The sequence below is a fragment of the Rhincodon typus genome, chromosome 3 (genome assembly GCF_021869965.1).
Source record: "Rhincodon typus isolate 14 chromosome 3, sRhiTyp1.1, whole genome shotgun sequence".
Taxonomy (NCBI): Eukaryota; Metazoa; Chordata; class Chondrichthyes; order Orectolobiformes; family Rhincodontidae; genus Rhincodon; species Rhincodon typus.
Window position 1 is genome coordinate 81,881,838 of NC_063334.1, and position 17,210 is coordinate 81,899,047.

Here is a 17,210-nt window from a genome sequence, read left to right on the forward strand (position 1 = left end):
ATGTAAGAAGTTCTTCATGTACATAAAAAGGAAGCATTTGGCTAAAATGATTGTGGGTCCAGTATAGACAGAATCAGGAGGATTTACAATGGGGCACAGAGAAATGGCATAAAAACTGATTGGTTAGTTGGTGTTTGTTTTCATTGACGAGAAATTTCATACAAGAAATTTCCCAGCACTACAGATCCAGGTGGACAGAGAGAAATGAGGGGATGAAGGAATTTAGCATTGGGCGGATGAAATTAATGGGGCTGAAAATTGATAAATCCCCAGGACCTGATGGTCTACATCAAGAAATGGCAAAGGAAATGGCTACGGAGATAGGTGACATATTGATGATTAACTTCCAAAATTGTACAGATCTGGAATGATTCCTGCTGAGGTACCAAATGTCACTCCAATATTTCAGAAGGAAGTGAGAGAGAAAACAGGGAACTACAGACCCGTTTGTCTTAAGAACAATAGAACATAGAACAGTACAGCACAGTACAGGCCCTTTGGCCCACGATGTTGTGTCGACCTATTACCCTACTCTAAGATCAAACTACCCTGCATACCCTACATTTTACTATTATCCATGTGCCTATCCAAGAGTCGCCTAAATGTCCCAAATGTATCTGACTCCACTACCACCGCTGGTAGCGCATTCCACGCACCCACCACTCTCTGTGTGAAGAACCTACCTCTGACATCTCCCCTATACCTTCCTCCAATCACCTTAAAATTATGCCCCCTCATAATAGTCATTTCCACCCTGGGAAAAAGTCTCTGACTATTCACTCTATCTATGCCTCTCATCATCCTGTACACCTCCATCAAGTCACCTCTCATCCTTCTTCGCTCCAATGATAAAAGCCTGAGCTCCCCCAACCTTTCCTCATAAGACCTCCCCTTTAGTCCAGGTGACATCCTGGTAAATCTCCTCTGCACCCTCTCTAAAGCTTCCACATCCTTCCTACAATGAGGCGACCAGAACTGAACACAATATTCCAAGTGTGGTCTAACCAGGGTTTTATAGAGCTGCAGCATAACCTCGCAGCTCTTAAACTCAATCCACCTGCTAATGAAGCCAACACATCATACGCCTTCTTAACAACCCTATCAACTTGGATAGCAACTTTGAGGGATCTATGGATGTGGACCCCAAGATTCGTCTGTTCCTCCACACTGCCAAGAATCCTGCCATTAACCCTGTATTCTGCATTTCAAGTTTGACCTTCCAAAATGAATCACTTCACCCTTTTCCGTGCTGAATTCCATCTGCCACTTTTTTGCCCAGCTCTGCATCCTGTCAATGTCCCATTGCAACCTACAACAGTCCTCCACGCTGTCCACAACTCCACCAACCCTCGTGTCATTGGCAAACTTACTAACCCACCCTTCCATTTCCTCATCCAAGTCATTTATAAAGGTCACAAAGAGCAGAGGTCCCAGAACAGATCCCTGTGGAACACCACTGGTCACCGAGCTCCAGGCTGAATACTTTCCATCCACTACCACCCTCTGTCTTCTATTGGACAACCAATTCTGTGTCCAGATAGCCAAATTTCCCTGAATCCCATGCCTCCTTATTTTCTGAATAAGCCTACCATGGGGACCCTTATCAGATGCATTGCTAAAATCTATATAGACCACATCCACTGCTCTACCTTCATCAATGTGTTTTGTCACATCCTCAACGAATTCAATAAGGCTTGTGAGGCATGACCTGCCCCTCACAAAGCCACACTGACTATTTCTAATCAAACTATGTTTTTTCAAATAATCATAAATACTATCTCTCAGAATCCTCTCAAATAATTTGCCCACCACAGAAGTAAGACTGACTGGTCTGTAATTCCCAGGATTATTCCTATTCCCTTTCTTGAACAAGGGAATAACATTTGCCACCCTTCAGTCATCTGGTTCTACTCCAGTGGACTGTGAGGATGCAAACATCGTTGCCAAAGGCGCTGAAATCTCTTCCCTCGCTTCTGGTATCAACCTTGGGTATATCCCATCTGGGCCAAAGGATTTATCTATCCTCATGTTTTTCAAAATTTCTAGCACATCCTTCTTCCTGACATCAACCTGTTCAAGCATATAAGCTTGCTTCACACTGTCCTCACAAACGTCAAGGTACCTCTCACTGGTGAATACTGAAGCAAAGTATTCATTAAGGACCTCCCCTACCTCCTCCGACTCCACGAACAAGTTCCCTCCACTATCCCTGATTGGCCCTACCCTTGCTCTGGCCATCCTCTTGTTCCTCATGCCTTGGGGTTTCCTTAATCCTACCTGCCAAGGCTTTTTCAGGCCCCTTCTAGCTCTCTTAAGTCCATTCTTCAGTTTCTTCCTGGCTACCTTTTAACCCTCTAGAACCCTGTCCGATCCTTGCTTCCTCAACCTTCAGTAAGCTTTCTTCTTCTTCCTGACTAGATATTCCACACGTCTTGTCATCCAAGGTTCCTTCACCTTACCATCCCTTCCTTGCCTCAGTGGGACAAACCTATCCAGTACTCAAAGCAAGTGCTCCCTAAACAACCTCCACATTTCTGTCGTGCATTTCCCTGAGAACATCTGTTCCCAATTTATGCTCCGCAGTTCCTGCCTAATAGCATTGTAATTCCCCCTCCCCCAATTAAATACTTTCCCATACCGTCTGCTCCTGTCCCTCTCCATGACTATAGTAAAGGTCAGGGAGCTGTGATCACTATCACTGAAATGCTCTCCCACCGAAAGATCTGACACCTGGCCTGGTTCATTGCCAAGCACTAAATCCAATATGGCCTCCCCACTAATCGGCCTATCTACATACTGAGTCAGAAATCCCTCCTGGACACACCTGACAAGATCTGCTCCATCCAAACTATTTGCGCTAAGGAGGTTCCAGTCGATATTAGGGAAGTTGAAGTCACCCATGCTAACAACCTTATTATTTCTGCACCTTTCCAAAACCTGCCTCCCAATCTGTTCCTCAGTGTCTCTGTTGCTACTGGGGGGTCTGTAGAAAACTCCCAATAAAGTGACTGCTCATTTCCTGTTTCTAACTTCCACCCATACTGACTCAGTGGACAAACCCTCCTCCACGACCTCCCTTTCTGCAGCTGTGATACCATCCCTGATTAGCAATGCCACTCCCCCACCTCTTTTACCTCCCTCCCTATTTCTTTTCAAACATCTAAAACCCAGAACATCCAGCAACTATTCCTGCCCCTGTGATATCCAAGTCTTCATAATGGCGACAACATCGTACCTCCAAGTACTGATCCATGCTCTAAGTTCATCACCCTTATTCCTGACACTTCTTGCATTAAAATAGACACACTTCAACCCGTCACACTGACTGCAACTTTGCCCTCTCAACTGTCTATCCTTCCTCACAGACTCTCTGCCTATTCTATCTGTCTGTACACCAGCTACCCCATCCTCTGATCCGTAGCTCCTGTTCCTATCCCCCTGCCAAACTAGTTTAAACCCTGCCAAGGAGCTCTAGCAAACCTCCTGCCCAGGATATTGGTGCCCCTCCAGTATAGGTCCCACCTTCCCCAGAAGGTATCCCAATGATCCACATATCTGAAGCCCTCCCTCCTACACCAGCTCTGTAGCCAGGTATTCAGCTGCACTCGCTCTCTATTCCTAGCCTCACTAGCCCGTGGCACCGGTAGTAATCCTGAGATTAATACTCTGCTCGTCCTGCCTTTTAGCTTCCAACCTAACTCCCTATATTCACTTTTCAGGTCCTCATCCCTTTTCCTAGTTATGTCATTGGTACCAATGTGTATCACGACTTCTGGCTGCTCTCCCTCCCCCTTAAGAATCCTGCAGACTCGATACAAGACATCCCTGACCCTGGCACCCGTGAGGCAACATACCATCCGTGAGTCTTGTTCGTGACCACAGAATCTCCTGTCTGTTCCCCCAAACATTAAATCTCCTATCACTGTCACTCTCCTATTCTCACCCATTCCCTTCTGAGCCACAGAACCAGGCTCAGTGCCAGAGACCTGGCCACTATGCCTTTCCCCTGGTAGGTCCCCACCCTCCAATATATCCAAAGTGATATACTTATTATTGAGGGGAATGGCCACAGGGGATCCCTGCACTGTCTGCCTATTCCCTTTCCCTCTCCTGATGGTCACCAGCTACCTTTTTCCTGTACCTTGGATGTGACCACCTCCTTATAACTCCTCTCTATCACCCCCTCAGCCTCCCGAATGATCCAGAGTTCATCCAGCTCCAGCTCCAGTTCCCTAACACGGTCCGTGAGGAGCTGGAGTTGGGTGCACTTCTCGCAGGTGAAATCAGCAGGGACACCAGTGGTGACCCTTACCTTCCACATCCTGCAAGAGGAGCATGCATCTGCCCTAGCTTCCATTTCCTCTGTTCTAAACTGCCAAGAGATAAGGAGAAAGAAAAAAAATACATCTGTTGTAGAAAAAAATGCTAGAATCTATTATAAATGAAGGGGTAAGCAGATACTTGGGATGACTGTGATCCATCTGGGTATAGTCAGCAGCCTCCGATGAAGCATCGGTGTGTTTTCCCACCTGGTTTTTAAACTCTGGGGTCCGTTGAGCTGGATTGCCTCACTTCCGGTTTTCCTTCGTAGTGGAATGTATATGGGGTCAAGTTTTATGTGTTTATTAATAGCATGTTTCATGGAGTGCCAGGCTTCTAGGAATTTTCGTGCCTGTCTCCCACCTACCTTGTCCCAGGATCTTGGTGTTGTCCCAGTCGAATTGGTTGTTCTCCTTGTCCATGTGGATTGAGATGAGTGAGTATTGGTCGTGTCTTTTTGTAGCCTTTTGGTGTTCATGTACCCTTGTTGTTAGTTTCCTTCCTGTTTGTCCGAACACCAACTGGCTACAAAAAGACACGACCAATACTCACTCATCTCAAGCCACATGGACAAGGAGAACCACCAATTCGACTGGGACAACACCAAGATCCTGGGACAAGGTAGGGAGAGACAGGCACGAGAATTCCTAGAAGCCTGGCACTCCATGAAACATGCTATTAATAAACACATAAAACTTGACCCCATATACATTCCACTACGAAGGAAAACCGGAAGTGAGGCAATCCAGCTCAACGGACCCCAGAGTTTAAAAACCAGGTGGGAAAACACACCGATGCTTCATCGGAGGCTGCACTGAGGATGTTACCAAGCATGGTAACGAAACATCTGCGGAACAACAAACCGGCTCGGTGAGCCAACCACCTCAACACCCACAACCCGAGCTACAAATCTACTCCAAAACCTTAGATAGTCAGCAAGGATTGTGAATGGAGAATCATATTTGATGAACTTGGCATTTTTTGAAGATGTTACTAACAAAATTGATGAAGGAGAGCTGATGCATGTAGTCTGTTTGGATTTTCAAAAGGCTTTTGATCGAACTCTGTGAATTCTTGGAGACCTAATTTGCATTTCCAGATTATGTTCAGTCAGAGTTTTGTTTTATTATTCATTACAATGATCGACTCTTAAACATAACTGTTTTAGCATAAAAAATACGGAACCTTTATAGAACTATCACGTCATGTCTATAATCGAACCCTCACATGTCAAAAGATACAAAACAAACCAAAGCACTGCGGATGCTGCAGCTCAGAAACAAAAAAAACACAAATTGCTGTAGAAACTCAGCAGGTCTGGCTGCATCTGTGGAGAGAAAGCAGAGTTAACATCTGGGATTCAATGACCTTCCTTCAGATACGGCCAGAACTGCTGAGTTTTCCGCACAATTTCTGTTTTTGTTTCTGATGTGAAAAGATATTTAAACATATAATTCTGGATATCGCTCATTCTATCCAATCCAGCTTTGCCAGAGGTTTTGTTACACTAAAACAGCAAGTCGATGGACGTATCAACGGTGTTGCTTTTGAAAGGATCTGGTGGAACAATACGTATTAGTTTCGAACTGAAATAACTGCGTAGAAAGAAAACAGAGACGTCGGAGATGTTCTCCTGCCAACACAAAACCTTGTGTTTCTGAGGAAGGGTCATTAGACCCGAAACATTAATTCTGATTTCTCTGCACGGATGTTGCCGGACCTGCTGAGCTTTTCCAGCAATTTCTGTCTTTGTAACACAAAACGTTGCTTTACTTACGCAGTGCTGTCAGCAGATGACGTGCAGATATATAAGTGCCTCAGTGCAAACAACAGTGGTCATTCGGTTCGACAACAAGAAACTGGAACCTAACTGGAATAACGTGTTCTTTCTTGGAGACGGCAATGATTTTGGACAGTCTCGTTGAAAGAAACTTTTCTCTGGATGCGTGGAGTGTAAATTCCTCAGGAAATGTGAGCGAGGTTTTCGAGCTCCCGTTGTACAACAGACAGATCAAGATCATCTCCATGACGGTCATTTTCAGCCTGGCTTTGATAGGTAACCTGGCGGTGCTGCACAGGAACTATTGCAGCAAAAGCAGGAGGCGGAAAATGGATGAACTGGTCAGTAATCTGGCTGTGGCAGACCTGTGTGTCTCTGTCCTGCTCTTGTTGGCTCAGATCATCCAGGAGGTGCTGGAAGAAGAATGGCAGGCTGGAGATCTCGCGTGCAAAATGTTGAAAGTTTTCCAGGCTTTTGGACTGATTGCTTCTTCCGGCATCATTGTCATTGTCGCGTTGGAACGGCACCATGTAATAGTCAACCCGCTGGCATCTCCTCTCCCTACCAGGATCCTGACTGCTATCATTTGGATCGGTGCTTTCGTGCTGTCAATTCCGCAAGCCTTTGTCTTCAAACTGACAGTGCAGCAAGGCAGGGAGAAATGTCTGAGCGTGTTTGGACACCTTCCCAAATGGCACTTCCAGCTATATATCATATTTGGAGCTGTTACTGTGTTTTTGGCTCCCTTTTGCACCCTGTGTGTGGCGTACACCAGAATCCTCTGGACCATTTGGAGGCAGAAGCAGCACATCGGAGACTGCAAAGCAAGTGAAAATGTTGACCAAAAGCAACAGAGAAAGATCCAAATTCTCGGTACCAACTGCTCTATTCCAAGAGCCAAAGTGAAGACTCTAAAGATGACTTTGGTCATGATCATATTCTTTATAATCTGCCGACTACTTTATTTTGTGATAGAGATGAAAGTTGCCTTCGGGACCATCACTGAGACAGACACCAAGGTGATTACAGTTTTGGGAATCTTTGTGGTTTCCAACAGTGCTGGCAACCCATATGTCTATCTGTTCTTCAAAACCAACAATGTCTACTTCAGACGACTGGAGAAGAGCGTGTGTTTCACCTGTCTGAAAGATTACAGAGAGAACACATTTCACAGGGAACTGTGCGCAATTGGCAAACGAGTAGAGCAGTCTAGCGCGACCACTACATCATCCATACAATTCCCTTTGTCAGACTCTTGTGTCTCAACAGGGAGCTCATATCCTGAGGGAGTTCTGTCTGAAGAGCGCATTCCCCAACCGGCATCACTGTCCACTGCTGACAGTAATCATTGTTATTGATATTCTCAAAGTATGTCAATTATTTCTACAGAACCCTTTACATTCTTCCAGGCAAGATGACGATGAAATAGGGTAAAACCCTCGATTATTAAAAACCTTGTTTTCCCCGACAATCGGCATCATCCGTTCTTTGGTTGGATTGATATCCGTTCATCTTCCAAGGCTGGGAACCCCGGCAAATGGATCTGGTGTCGTTCGTTTCCTGCAGTGTTAAAGTCTGTGAATCTCTGCCACATTTTAATACTTCTCTTCGGCTCCAGGTAACAGTCGCATATTTCACGTTTTGAACTGGGCCCCGAAATGTAAAAAAAAAGGGAGGAATCGAAACAAATCTTCTCAGGCTGCATGCTTTCAAACAAAAAATCTTACAATAATCTAAGGAAACAATGCCGTTTATAGCTGAATTACACGGTTTTATTCAAATTGTATGCAGTGTTTAAATGTAATTGGTGAAGTTTCCAAACATTCATATCGACTCAAAGTTGCTGCCAAAAATAACAACAAAAATGCAGTTCACCGTTGCTCTGCTTAATACAGCTGCGGGTAAGATGCGCAATTAAATTCAGAAAACAAAAAGTTGCTGTTGGAGATGTAGCAGTCCACTTTTTGAATCTAAAAACCTCGTTTTCCTTTCTTGGTCCCTATTCAGCGCGATGGAGCAGAATGAAGTTATCACAGCTAAGCTATCTCACCACACAAAGCTAAGCCAAGCTATTTCAAATCTTAAGTACTTATTTTGATAAGCTTTAATTATCGCTAACTAAACTCTCTGCCATTAAGAATCAACATTACAACTTCAGAATCTCACTTCTTCAGGTTTTGTAGTCAGAAATTTTTCAATTCATGATTCTAAATTATTCTTCCTTATTTAGGTCTACCAGATTGGAGAAGGAGATACGGAATTAGACCATAAATTATAGGAACAGAAGCTGGTCATTCAACCCATTGAGTCAGTTTTACCATTCAATCAGATAATGGCTCATCTGATAATCCTCAACTCCACATATTGTCCATAACTCGATTCCTCTAATAATTTAGAAATTACTTCCTTCAATACACTTCACAGTCCTCAAAGGCGAAGAATTCCACAGATTAACTACCTTCTGGCTGACTCTTTACTCCGATGTTGCACTCTAGTCTTAGACAGTCTCCCAAGGGGAAAGATCTACCCTGTCATGACCGCTAAGAATCTTAAATGTTTCAACAAGCTTAACTGAAAAAAAAGTGCCGATGGGCTGATGCTGCAAGACCTGCTGAGCTTTTGCAGCAATTTCTGTTTTTGCTTCTAAGTAGGTGTTGGGCAGTTGTTTGCACGGTTCATTTGAATCCTTTAAAGGCTGATTTCAACTCACACCTTCAGCGACTTATCGCACAAGATATAACACATTAAATGGGCAAGTGCAGGTCTAACTAATTGCATGCACGATTCATTGACCCATTACGGCAGTAGTCTCCAAACGTTTTGAGCACAAGATTATTTTTTTGAATTTAAGTGTAACTCAGGATCTACTCTGAAGAAAATAAAGATTTTTATTATTTAATAAGTCTAAAATCAAGCACATATACTTATTCACTTTGCACTCTGCTCACCATGACTGCACATTATCTGTCAGTGTGTTGAAGCCTGAGTTGTAGCTTTAGGCTGCTAATAATACAACTACATCAAATGCGTGTCTGAGAGGTTTTTTGTGATGTTTGGACTCGCTGTCTGGTAGAGGTAATTAGAGTCAAAGTAAGCTTTCACCTTAAAAGTACAGGATGAAGAAGGGGGTATTTTTCCTTGGAGTCCCCAAAAATCACTGTCCCCTGATCTGACTTTCAATATAATTTTGCATATTAATTATCTCCATATCAACTCCACTGCTTTGTGAATTAAATGCCCAATAGCCAACCCAACAATGTCTACTTGAAGGAACTGTTTGTTCCATCATAGCTAATTCCTGAAAACAACCCATTGAACTCCACTGCTAACTTCCTCAGCTGTGCACACAGGCTTTCTGGTTGAAATTATTATTTGTCTTAGAATTTTTTCTGGCATTTAGTCTAGACTTGGGAATGTTGCAACATTTCATTAATGTAAGTAGGAGGACCAGAGGCCCAGTTTTAATTTGAATGTATTAACAGCACTGATCAGATGTATAATATCACTGTCGAAATCAGTTCATAGTTCAGATCATTCAGTTTTGGCAATATGTGTGTTAAGGAAGTCAAGCAACCACATATAATCTAACAGCTCATTGCATAAATCAAGGAATGAAGTAAGAAAAGTGGTGATTTCCAACATCCAATCTTAAAATCTTTGCAGACACATTCCTTGACTTAATCAGCATGGAGGATTAGTTCAACATAGGCAGCATCTAATTTGTCAAGTAAGGATTTACACAAGAATACCTGAATTGAATTGAGTTTATATTCTTGACAAGAACTTGCATTACATGAGCAAAGTTCATAACATGACCTACTACTTGCTGCTACATTACATAGTGATATTTGACAAGAAGAGAAATCATAATTATTTCTGCAAAATGCATCAAAGCTTACAATTTGTGTGAAGCATGGCTAGTACATCATCAGATGTGCTCAACCACTTTATATTTTTTGAGATTTTTTTCTTTACCAACAATTATATCAATTGATATTTTGTGGCGGTGGTTGCAGAGTTGCTCGCCGAACCGGTGTGTTTGATTGCAGATGTTTCATCACCCTGCTAGATGACATCATCAGTGCACCTCCAGTGATGCATTGGTGTTCTGTCCCACTTGTTACTTATTTGCCTCGGTTTGCTGGGGTGTTTGGTATTACTTGCGGTTTTGTTCTTCGGTAGTTTGAACTGGACCCAATATACATCATTTCTGATGAAGGGTCTAGGCCCAAAACGTCAGCCTTTCTGCTCCTATGATGCTGCTTGGCCTGCTGTGTTCATCCAGCTCTGCACCTTGTTGTCTCGGATTCTCCAGCATCTGCAGTTCCTACTATCTCTGATCCAATATACAATGTGTTTGTTAACAGAGTTTTGGTTGGAATGCCACCCCTCCAAGAATTCCCTAGCATGTCTCTGCTTGGCTTGTGCTATTATGGATGTGTTGTCCCAGTCGAATTCGTGTCCTTTATTATCCATGTGTATTGAGACCTGGGAGAATTGGTTGTGTCTCTTGGTGGCTAGTTGGTGTTCGCGGAGGAAGAAAACTGGCAATAAGGATACACGAACACCAACTAGCCACCAAGAGACACGACCAATTCTCACTGGTCACAATACACATGGATAATAAAGGACACAAATTTGACTGGGACAACACATCCATAATAGCACAAGCCAAACAGAGACATGTTGGGGAATTCCTGGAGGCCTGGCATTCCAATCAAAACTCCATTACCAAACACGTTGTATATTGGGATAACAAGGTGTACAGCTGGATGAACACAGCAGGCCAAGCAGCATCAGAGGAGCAGGAAAGCTGACGTTTCGGGTCTGGACCCTTCTTCAGAAATGGGGGAGGGGGAAGGGGATTCTGAAATAAATAGAGAGAGAGAGGGGGAGGCTGATGGAAGATGGATAAAGGAGCAGGTAGGTGGAGAGGAGACGGACAGGTCAAGGAGACGGGGATGGAGCCAGTAAAGGCGAGTGTAGGTGGGGAGTTCGGGTGGGGGTTGGTCAATCCAGGGAAGACGGACAGGTCAGGGAGACGGGGATGAGGCTGGTAGGTAGGAGGTGGGGGTGGGTGTTAAGGTGGGAGGAGTGGATAGGTGGGAGAAACGACGGACAGGTTAGGGAGGCAGGGACAAGCTGGGCTGGTTTTGGGATGCGGTCGGGGGCAGGGAGATTTTGAAGATTGTGACGTCCACATTGATACCATTGGGCTGCAGGATTCCCAAGCGAAATACGAGGTGCTGTTCCTGCAACCTTAGGGTGGCATCGTTGTGGCACTGGAGGAGGCCCAGGATGGACATGTCGTCCAAGGAGTGGGAGGGGGAGTTGAAGTGGTTCACGACTGGGAAATTGTATATTGGGTCTGTTCAAATCACTGAAGAACAAAACCAGAAGTAATACCAACCACCCCAGCAAACTGAGGCAAATAAGTAACAAGCGGGACAGAACACCAACGCTTCACCGGAGGTGCACTGACAATGTTACCTAGCAGGGTGACGAAACGTCTGCAACCAAACACACCGGCTCGGCGAGCAAGTCTGCTAACTCATCCACGACCCTACAAATCTTCTTAAAAACTGTAAATTTTGTGGCTGTGTTAATCAAGTTGCACCTTTTAATATTAACATTTTTCACAGATTAATGTGGGTGGAAATACAGTGCAGAGCCTTTTACAGACGTATACATAAATCTTGAGCTGGTGGAAGCGTCCATCCAACTAGGAAACTCTGAAGCTGGAATTTGTCTCTCCAGTTAATCTGGACAACATACTAGTTAATCGTCAATGGCCTCATGTACAGGAAAGAGACCTGGACAATATTTCATGTTATTCCAAGCAACAATGACAATACACTTTGAAACTGTGAACAAAACTCCCAATAAACATCTCAGTGATTAAAGATGCATGGAATAAACAAAAAAGTTAGACGAGAACAATTATGGTATCAAAATATCATGATTTAAAAACATTAATTCATAGAAATCAATACTAACAAATGAAAGTCATGCTGTAAAAAAGCCATGTAGGTATGCCACAGTAAATCAATAAATTCAGAGTCATGGACATCAGAGGTTAACAAAACTCTAACCATTACATAATTTTTTTTTAAGTGGAAAAGACAATGACTTTGGTTTTGGCAATGTTTAATTGGAGAAAATCACAACTTATCTGGGGCTAGATATGGGGGACTGGGGGGGGGGGTGGGGGGGGGGGAGGAGGACAGAGGTAGCAGAGGATTACAGAGTTGGTGATGGAGGTTGAATTAAGTATCATCAGGATACATGTGGAAATGTGTTGTTGTGCTTTTCAACATTAGTTGTGAGGCAACGTGTAGATAAGAAATTGGGCTGGGCTAAGGAAAGTTCCTTTGAGGAATCCATAAATGATTGCTTGAGTTGGGAAAAGAATTACTCCATGAGATTCTTTGACCACATTTGGATATTTAAGAATGGATCTAGATGCAGGAATTCTGGCCAATGGAGGAGAGATGTTTGAACAGAACATCATGACAAACTGTGTAAGAAAGGTGGCAGGGATCAAGAAGGATCAGGAAGAATCCTCCACCACCAATTACACAGGATGCAATTTGTGACTGTTTAGAATCATTAAAATATGGAATTAAGTCAAAGATGGGCAGATTTGTGAAATGACACGTTAAAGGACTTCAGATTTAGGGGCTGGCTTAATAATTTGCAAGGACAGAGGTGTCATGATGTTTACTTTGAGAAGTGAAAATAATGCTGACAGATTTAAAAGAGTGCATTATCTCGGAAAAAGCAGGAAGGAGGTGGTTCATCGAGAAGGTGAAGTCAAGAGACCAAGAATGTAGATCCCAGAGAAGCCACAGTTGCAAGGAATAGGGCATGGAGAAAACTTGTTGAGGAAAGGTATGAGCATGATCGTGGAAGCAGAATGGATGGTCTTAATCTTAGTGACAAAGGAGTCCTTTAGTTCCTTGCACTACCTCATTAAATACCATATCCCATTAGCAATGAAGCCCAAGGACAAATTCCAAGTAATCCTCGGAACAACTTCTTTTGGAATACATTGTTCTTGCATCACAGTGTTTCATGGTCATAAACAGGTATTAATCAAACTCTCGCCAAAATAATATGGAGTGTGCTTCATGATAATGGAGATATCAAGTCTCCACTTCTACCATTGTTATCATTCATTGTTCCCAGATAAGTAATTGAAAGAGGACTCCTTGAGGATAGCTATACAGAAGAGTTGGTCAGACTTCTGGATTTGTAGTCCAGTAACATAACCACTTACTCTACCTCTCTCATGAAAAGTTATGAGCAGTTTTTGCTGGGAAGTTCTTGGTGCGAGGAGAGATCCACCAGAGTTAAGAATTTACAATCAGATCTAAAGACATTAAAAAAACATTAATTGAATGCCACATAGAAATGACAGGTTTGTATAATCTCTCCTTGTAATTTAAAATTGGGAGAATAGGCATAAAGTAAGGTTGTATTCCCTGGAATTTAGAAGAATCCGAGTGACCAAATTGAAGTTTTCATGTTCTTAGCAGTTACAGAGAAACTACGTTGCTGGTAGCAGTGTCAGGAGTTACAAGTGAAGTTAGGACACACCTCTACATAGAAACTGTGCTTTAAGTATGGAATCAGCTATCACAAAGGCATGTGTGGTGCTAGATCAACAGTTAATTTCAATTTTCAGATTAATCTATTTTTGTTAAACATCAATATTATGGAATATGGAGCAAAGCAAATGGAATGGAACAATAACTACAAATCCAGAGGCCTGACCAACTCCTCTATACATGTATCTTCAAAGAGTTTTCTTTCAATAGCTTATCTGGGAGCTATGATTGATTGGCTCCCTCTATGCTATTTCTACAAATTCATCCCATATGATGCTCACTCTGTTAGAAGCATTTTCCGTCATTTGTCCAAAATTAATTTTGAATCAATTGTCTAATTTAATTTCAGCTGTTCTCATTTCATCCACTTTATATAAATTTTAAAGGATCACTTCTCAGACACCTCTTTCCCAGCCTGGAAAACACTGATGACAACTGGATACAACACAGCCATTTTCAAAAGCAGTAAAGAAGAACTTTTATTTACATAGTGCCTCTCATGACTTCAGGATCTTTAAAACTGCTTGTGACAATTAAATAATTCTGACATGTATTCAATGCTATAATGTAGCAAACGAGGCATCATATCTGAACATAGAAATTTACTCAAGCAATGTCATAATGACCAGATAACCTGTTGCAATGATATTGATACCACTGGCTCTAGGGATTAACCTAACAGTTTTGTTCTGCGCTACATCTAGAGCTGAAATATCACCCACATATGTCAACACCCAGTAGACAACAGAGCAGTTTAACCTATACCGTTTGATTACAGATTTATTTTATTCATATTCATCCTTTGGCTATTTAGTTCAATATTTTACTGGATTTGGTTGATTCATGTTTTGCATGTGATTGGCATTTGATCAAGAAATACCTACATCTCTTAATTGGTCAACAACACAAGCAGTTTGACACCATCCAGAACAAAGCAGCCCATTCCATCAGCACTATACCTACCATGTTAAACATTAATTTCCTCCACTACCAAGGCACCCTGACAGCAGTGTGTATGATGTGGAAGAGACACAGCAGCAGATTGACAAGCCTCCTTCAGGCAACTTCCAAAGTCTCAACATCTATCACCTAATACAAAGGCAGCAGATCCATGGCAACATCTCCACCTCGAAGATTTCCCTTCAAACTACACCATTCCGGCTTGGAACAATCGCCATTACTTCACTCTTGCTGAGGCAAAATCCTGGAACTCCTGTCCTAACAGCACTATGGATGTACCTGCACCAGGTGAACTGTAGCTGTTCAAGAAACCATCTCATCACTATCTTCTCTAAGACAATTATGGATGAGCAACAAATGCTGGGCTTGACAGTGACTCGGAGGTCAAATGAAAGAATTAAAAGAATGTTGCAGATGCTGGTTTACATTTGCACATGTCTACGAGCAGCAGCAGTATGTTGATGAGGAGGCAGCCAAGGATGGAACCTTGGGAAACATTGTACTTAACAATTCAAAGGTGGAAAGCTCAATATATGCAAAGCTACACTCTAGCAGTTGAATACAACCACTTTTTAATAGCATTTTGATAAGTTGCAGGATCCTTTTGCCAGTCCTGGTGCCATCTGAGATTGGCAATAACATGTGTGTAATTCTTTCCTAGACTTCTTTTCCATTTGACAAATTGAAGTTTGTTGTATTGATGAACTGTATTGGACACTTCTGGGTAGTTTAGTATGGTGCGAAGTTTTTTGTCAAGAACACTCGTAATTTCTGAATACTTAGTAGCCACATTTTCCAATTCATCTGGATCAGCTGATAGATCTGGAGAAAGGTAGAAAAATGCTGTCAACACAAATGTTTCTAAAAGTAACTTTACAACATAAGGATAGACACCATCATAAACAGAAAATAATCTTGGCTTTATGTCAGAAGGACTGTGGATAAAAATTCATTAATATTTTTGAGAAGATTTGTGACTTGGGTTGTGGATGGGGTTGTAGACATACTCGCTGAGCCAGTGGGTTTGGTTGCAGACGTTTCGTCACCCTGCTAGATAACATTGTCAGTGCGCCTCCGGTGAAGCGTTGGTGTTCTGTCCCGCTTGTTATTTATATGCCTTGGTTTGCTGCGGTGGTTTGTATAACTTCGGGTTCTGTTTCTCAGTGGTTTGTACACAGGGTCTAATTCAATGTGTTTGTTGATGGAGTTCTGGGTAGGATACCAGGCCTCCAGGAATTCCCCGGCCTGTCTGTTTGGCTTGTGCAATTATGGGTGTGTTGTCTCAGTCAAATTTGTGTCCCTTGTGGTCCGTGTGTAGTGAGACAAGTGAGAATTGGTCGTGTCTCTTGGTGGCTAGTTGGTGTTCGTGTATCTGTATTGTCAGTTTTCTTCTGGTTTGGCCTATGTAAGTTACTCACAGTCCTTCCATGGTATTCTGTATATTACACTGGTTTTGCATAAGGACTCCCCGAGGTACACAAACCGTGGGTCCCCCTCAGACCCATTGTCTCACTACCAGGCACACCAATGTACGGACTTGCCAAAGAACTACAACAGAAATTGAAATACTTAGTGGACAACACTACCCACTCCATGCACTCATCCCAAGGACACCAGGATAGAAGAGGACGAGATAGTGATATCCTTCAACGTAACAGCACTATTTACATCCATAAACATTGGCTAAGTCAAAGAGACAATTGCCACACTATTGGACAAATCAAGTTGGCAGGCAACCCCCGGACACCAACAACATCAATAAAGGACACCACCATGAAACTACTAGATCTGTGCCTCATAACCCATTTCAACTTCAACGATAGCATATACAAACAAATCAATGGAACATCAATGGGATCCCCAATATCAGAACTGACTGCAGAAGCGGTAATGCAGAAGGTTAGAACAGACAGTGTTCCCCACTATACAAACCGAACTTTCAGCCCGATATGTAGATGACACCTTCATGATTATTAAACTCACAAAACTGGAAGAAACCTATGACACATAAACAACATCCTTACCAGGATAAAATTTACAAAAGAAGAGAACAATAACTGACTACTCTTCCTGGGCTTAATGGCAGAATGCAAAAACAACAGAAACTCCAGACTAGCGTATATAGAAGGACCACACATACAGACCAGCTACTCAATTACACTAGCAACCACCTCAACGCCCACAAATGGAGCTGCGTCCGGACACTACTTAAACAAGCCACAAAACACTGCAGCAACCTGGAACTATGCAAAGCAGAACAGGAGCACCTTTATGGAGTCTTCAAAAGGAATGGATACCCGAAAAGCACAATCCGCCACTACCTCCGAGGCAGACCACAACAGGAAGACGCAACACGGCCAGACACACTAATCACCCTACTGTACATCAAGGACATTTCAGAGATGACTACAAGACTAGTCAGACCCCTAGGTATCAGAGTAGCCTACAAACCAACAACCACCCTACGACAGCTACTGATAAACATCCCATACCCAAGACCAGAAAAACCAGTGTAATATACACAATACCATGCAAGGACT

At 42.8% G+C, this 17,210-nt stretch overlaps 2 protein-coding genes across 3 annotated transcripts in view; one reads left to right on the plus strand and one right to left on the minus strand.

The window, feature by feature from the left end:
• Positions 1-6,222: 6,222 nt before the first annotated feature.
• On the plus strand, positions 6,223-7,458 carry LOC109913311 (probable G-protein coupled receptor 150). Its single transcript, XM_020512802.2, has one exon. It carries the CDS (start codon positions 6,223-6,225, stop codon positions 7,456-7,458), a length of 1,236 nt encoding a protein of 411 aa, XP_020368391.1.
• A 3,902-nt stretch (positions 7,459-11,360) lies between these two features.
• arsk (arylsulfatase family, member K) overlaps positions 11,361-17,210 on the minus strand; it is a 49,083-nt gene continuing 43,233 nt past the window's right edge. For both annotated transcript variants that reach the window (XM_020512837.2, XM_048595156.1), the window contains exon 8: positions 11,361-15,492. In XM_020512837.2, the coding sequence (XP_020368426.1) occupies positions 15,212-15,492 (281 nt within the window). In that variant the 3' untranslated portion in view covers positions 11,361-15,211. The remainder of the gene's footprint in view (positions 15,493-17,210) is intronic.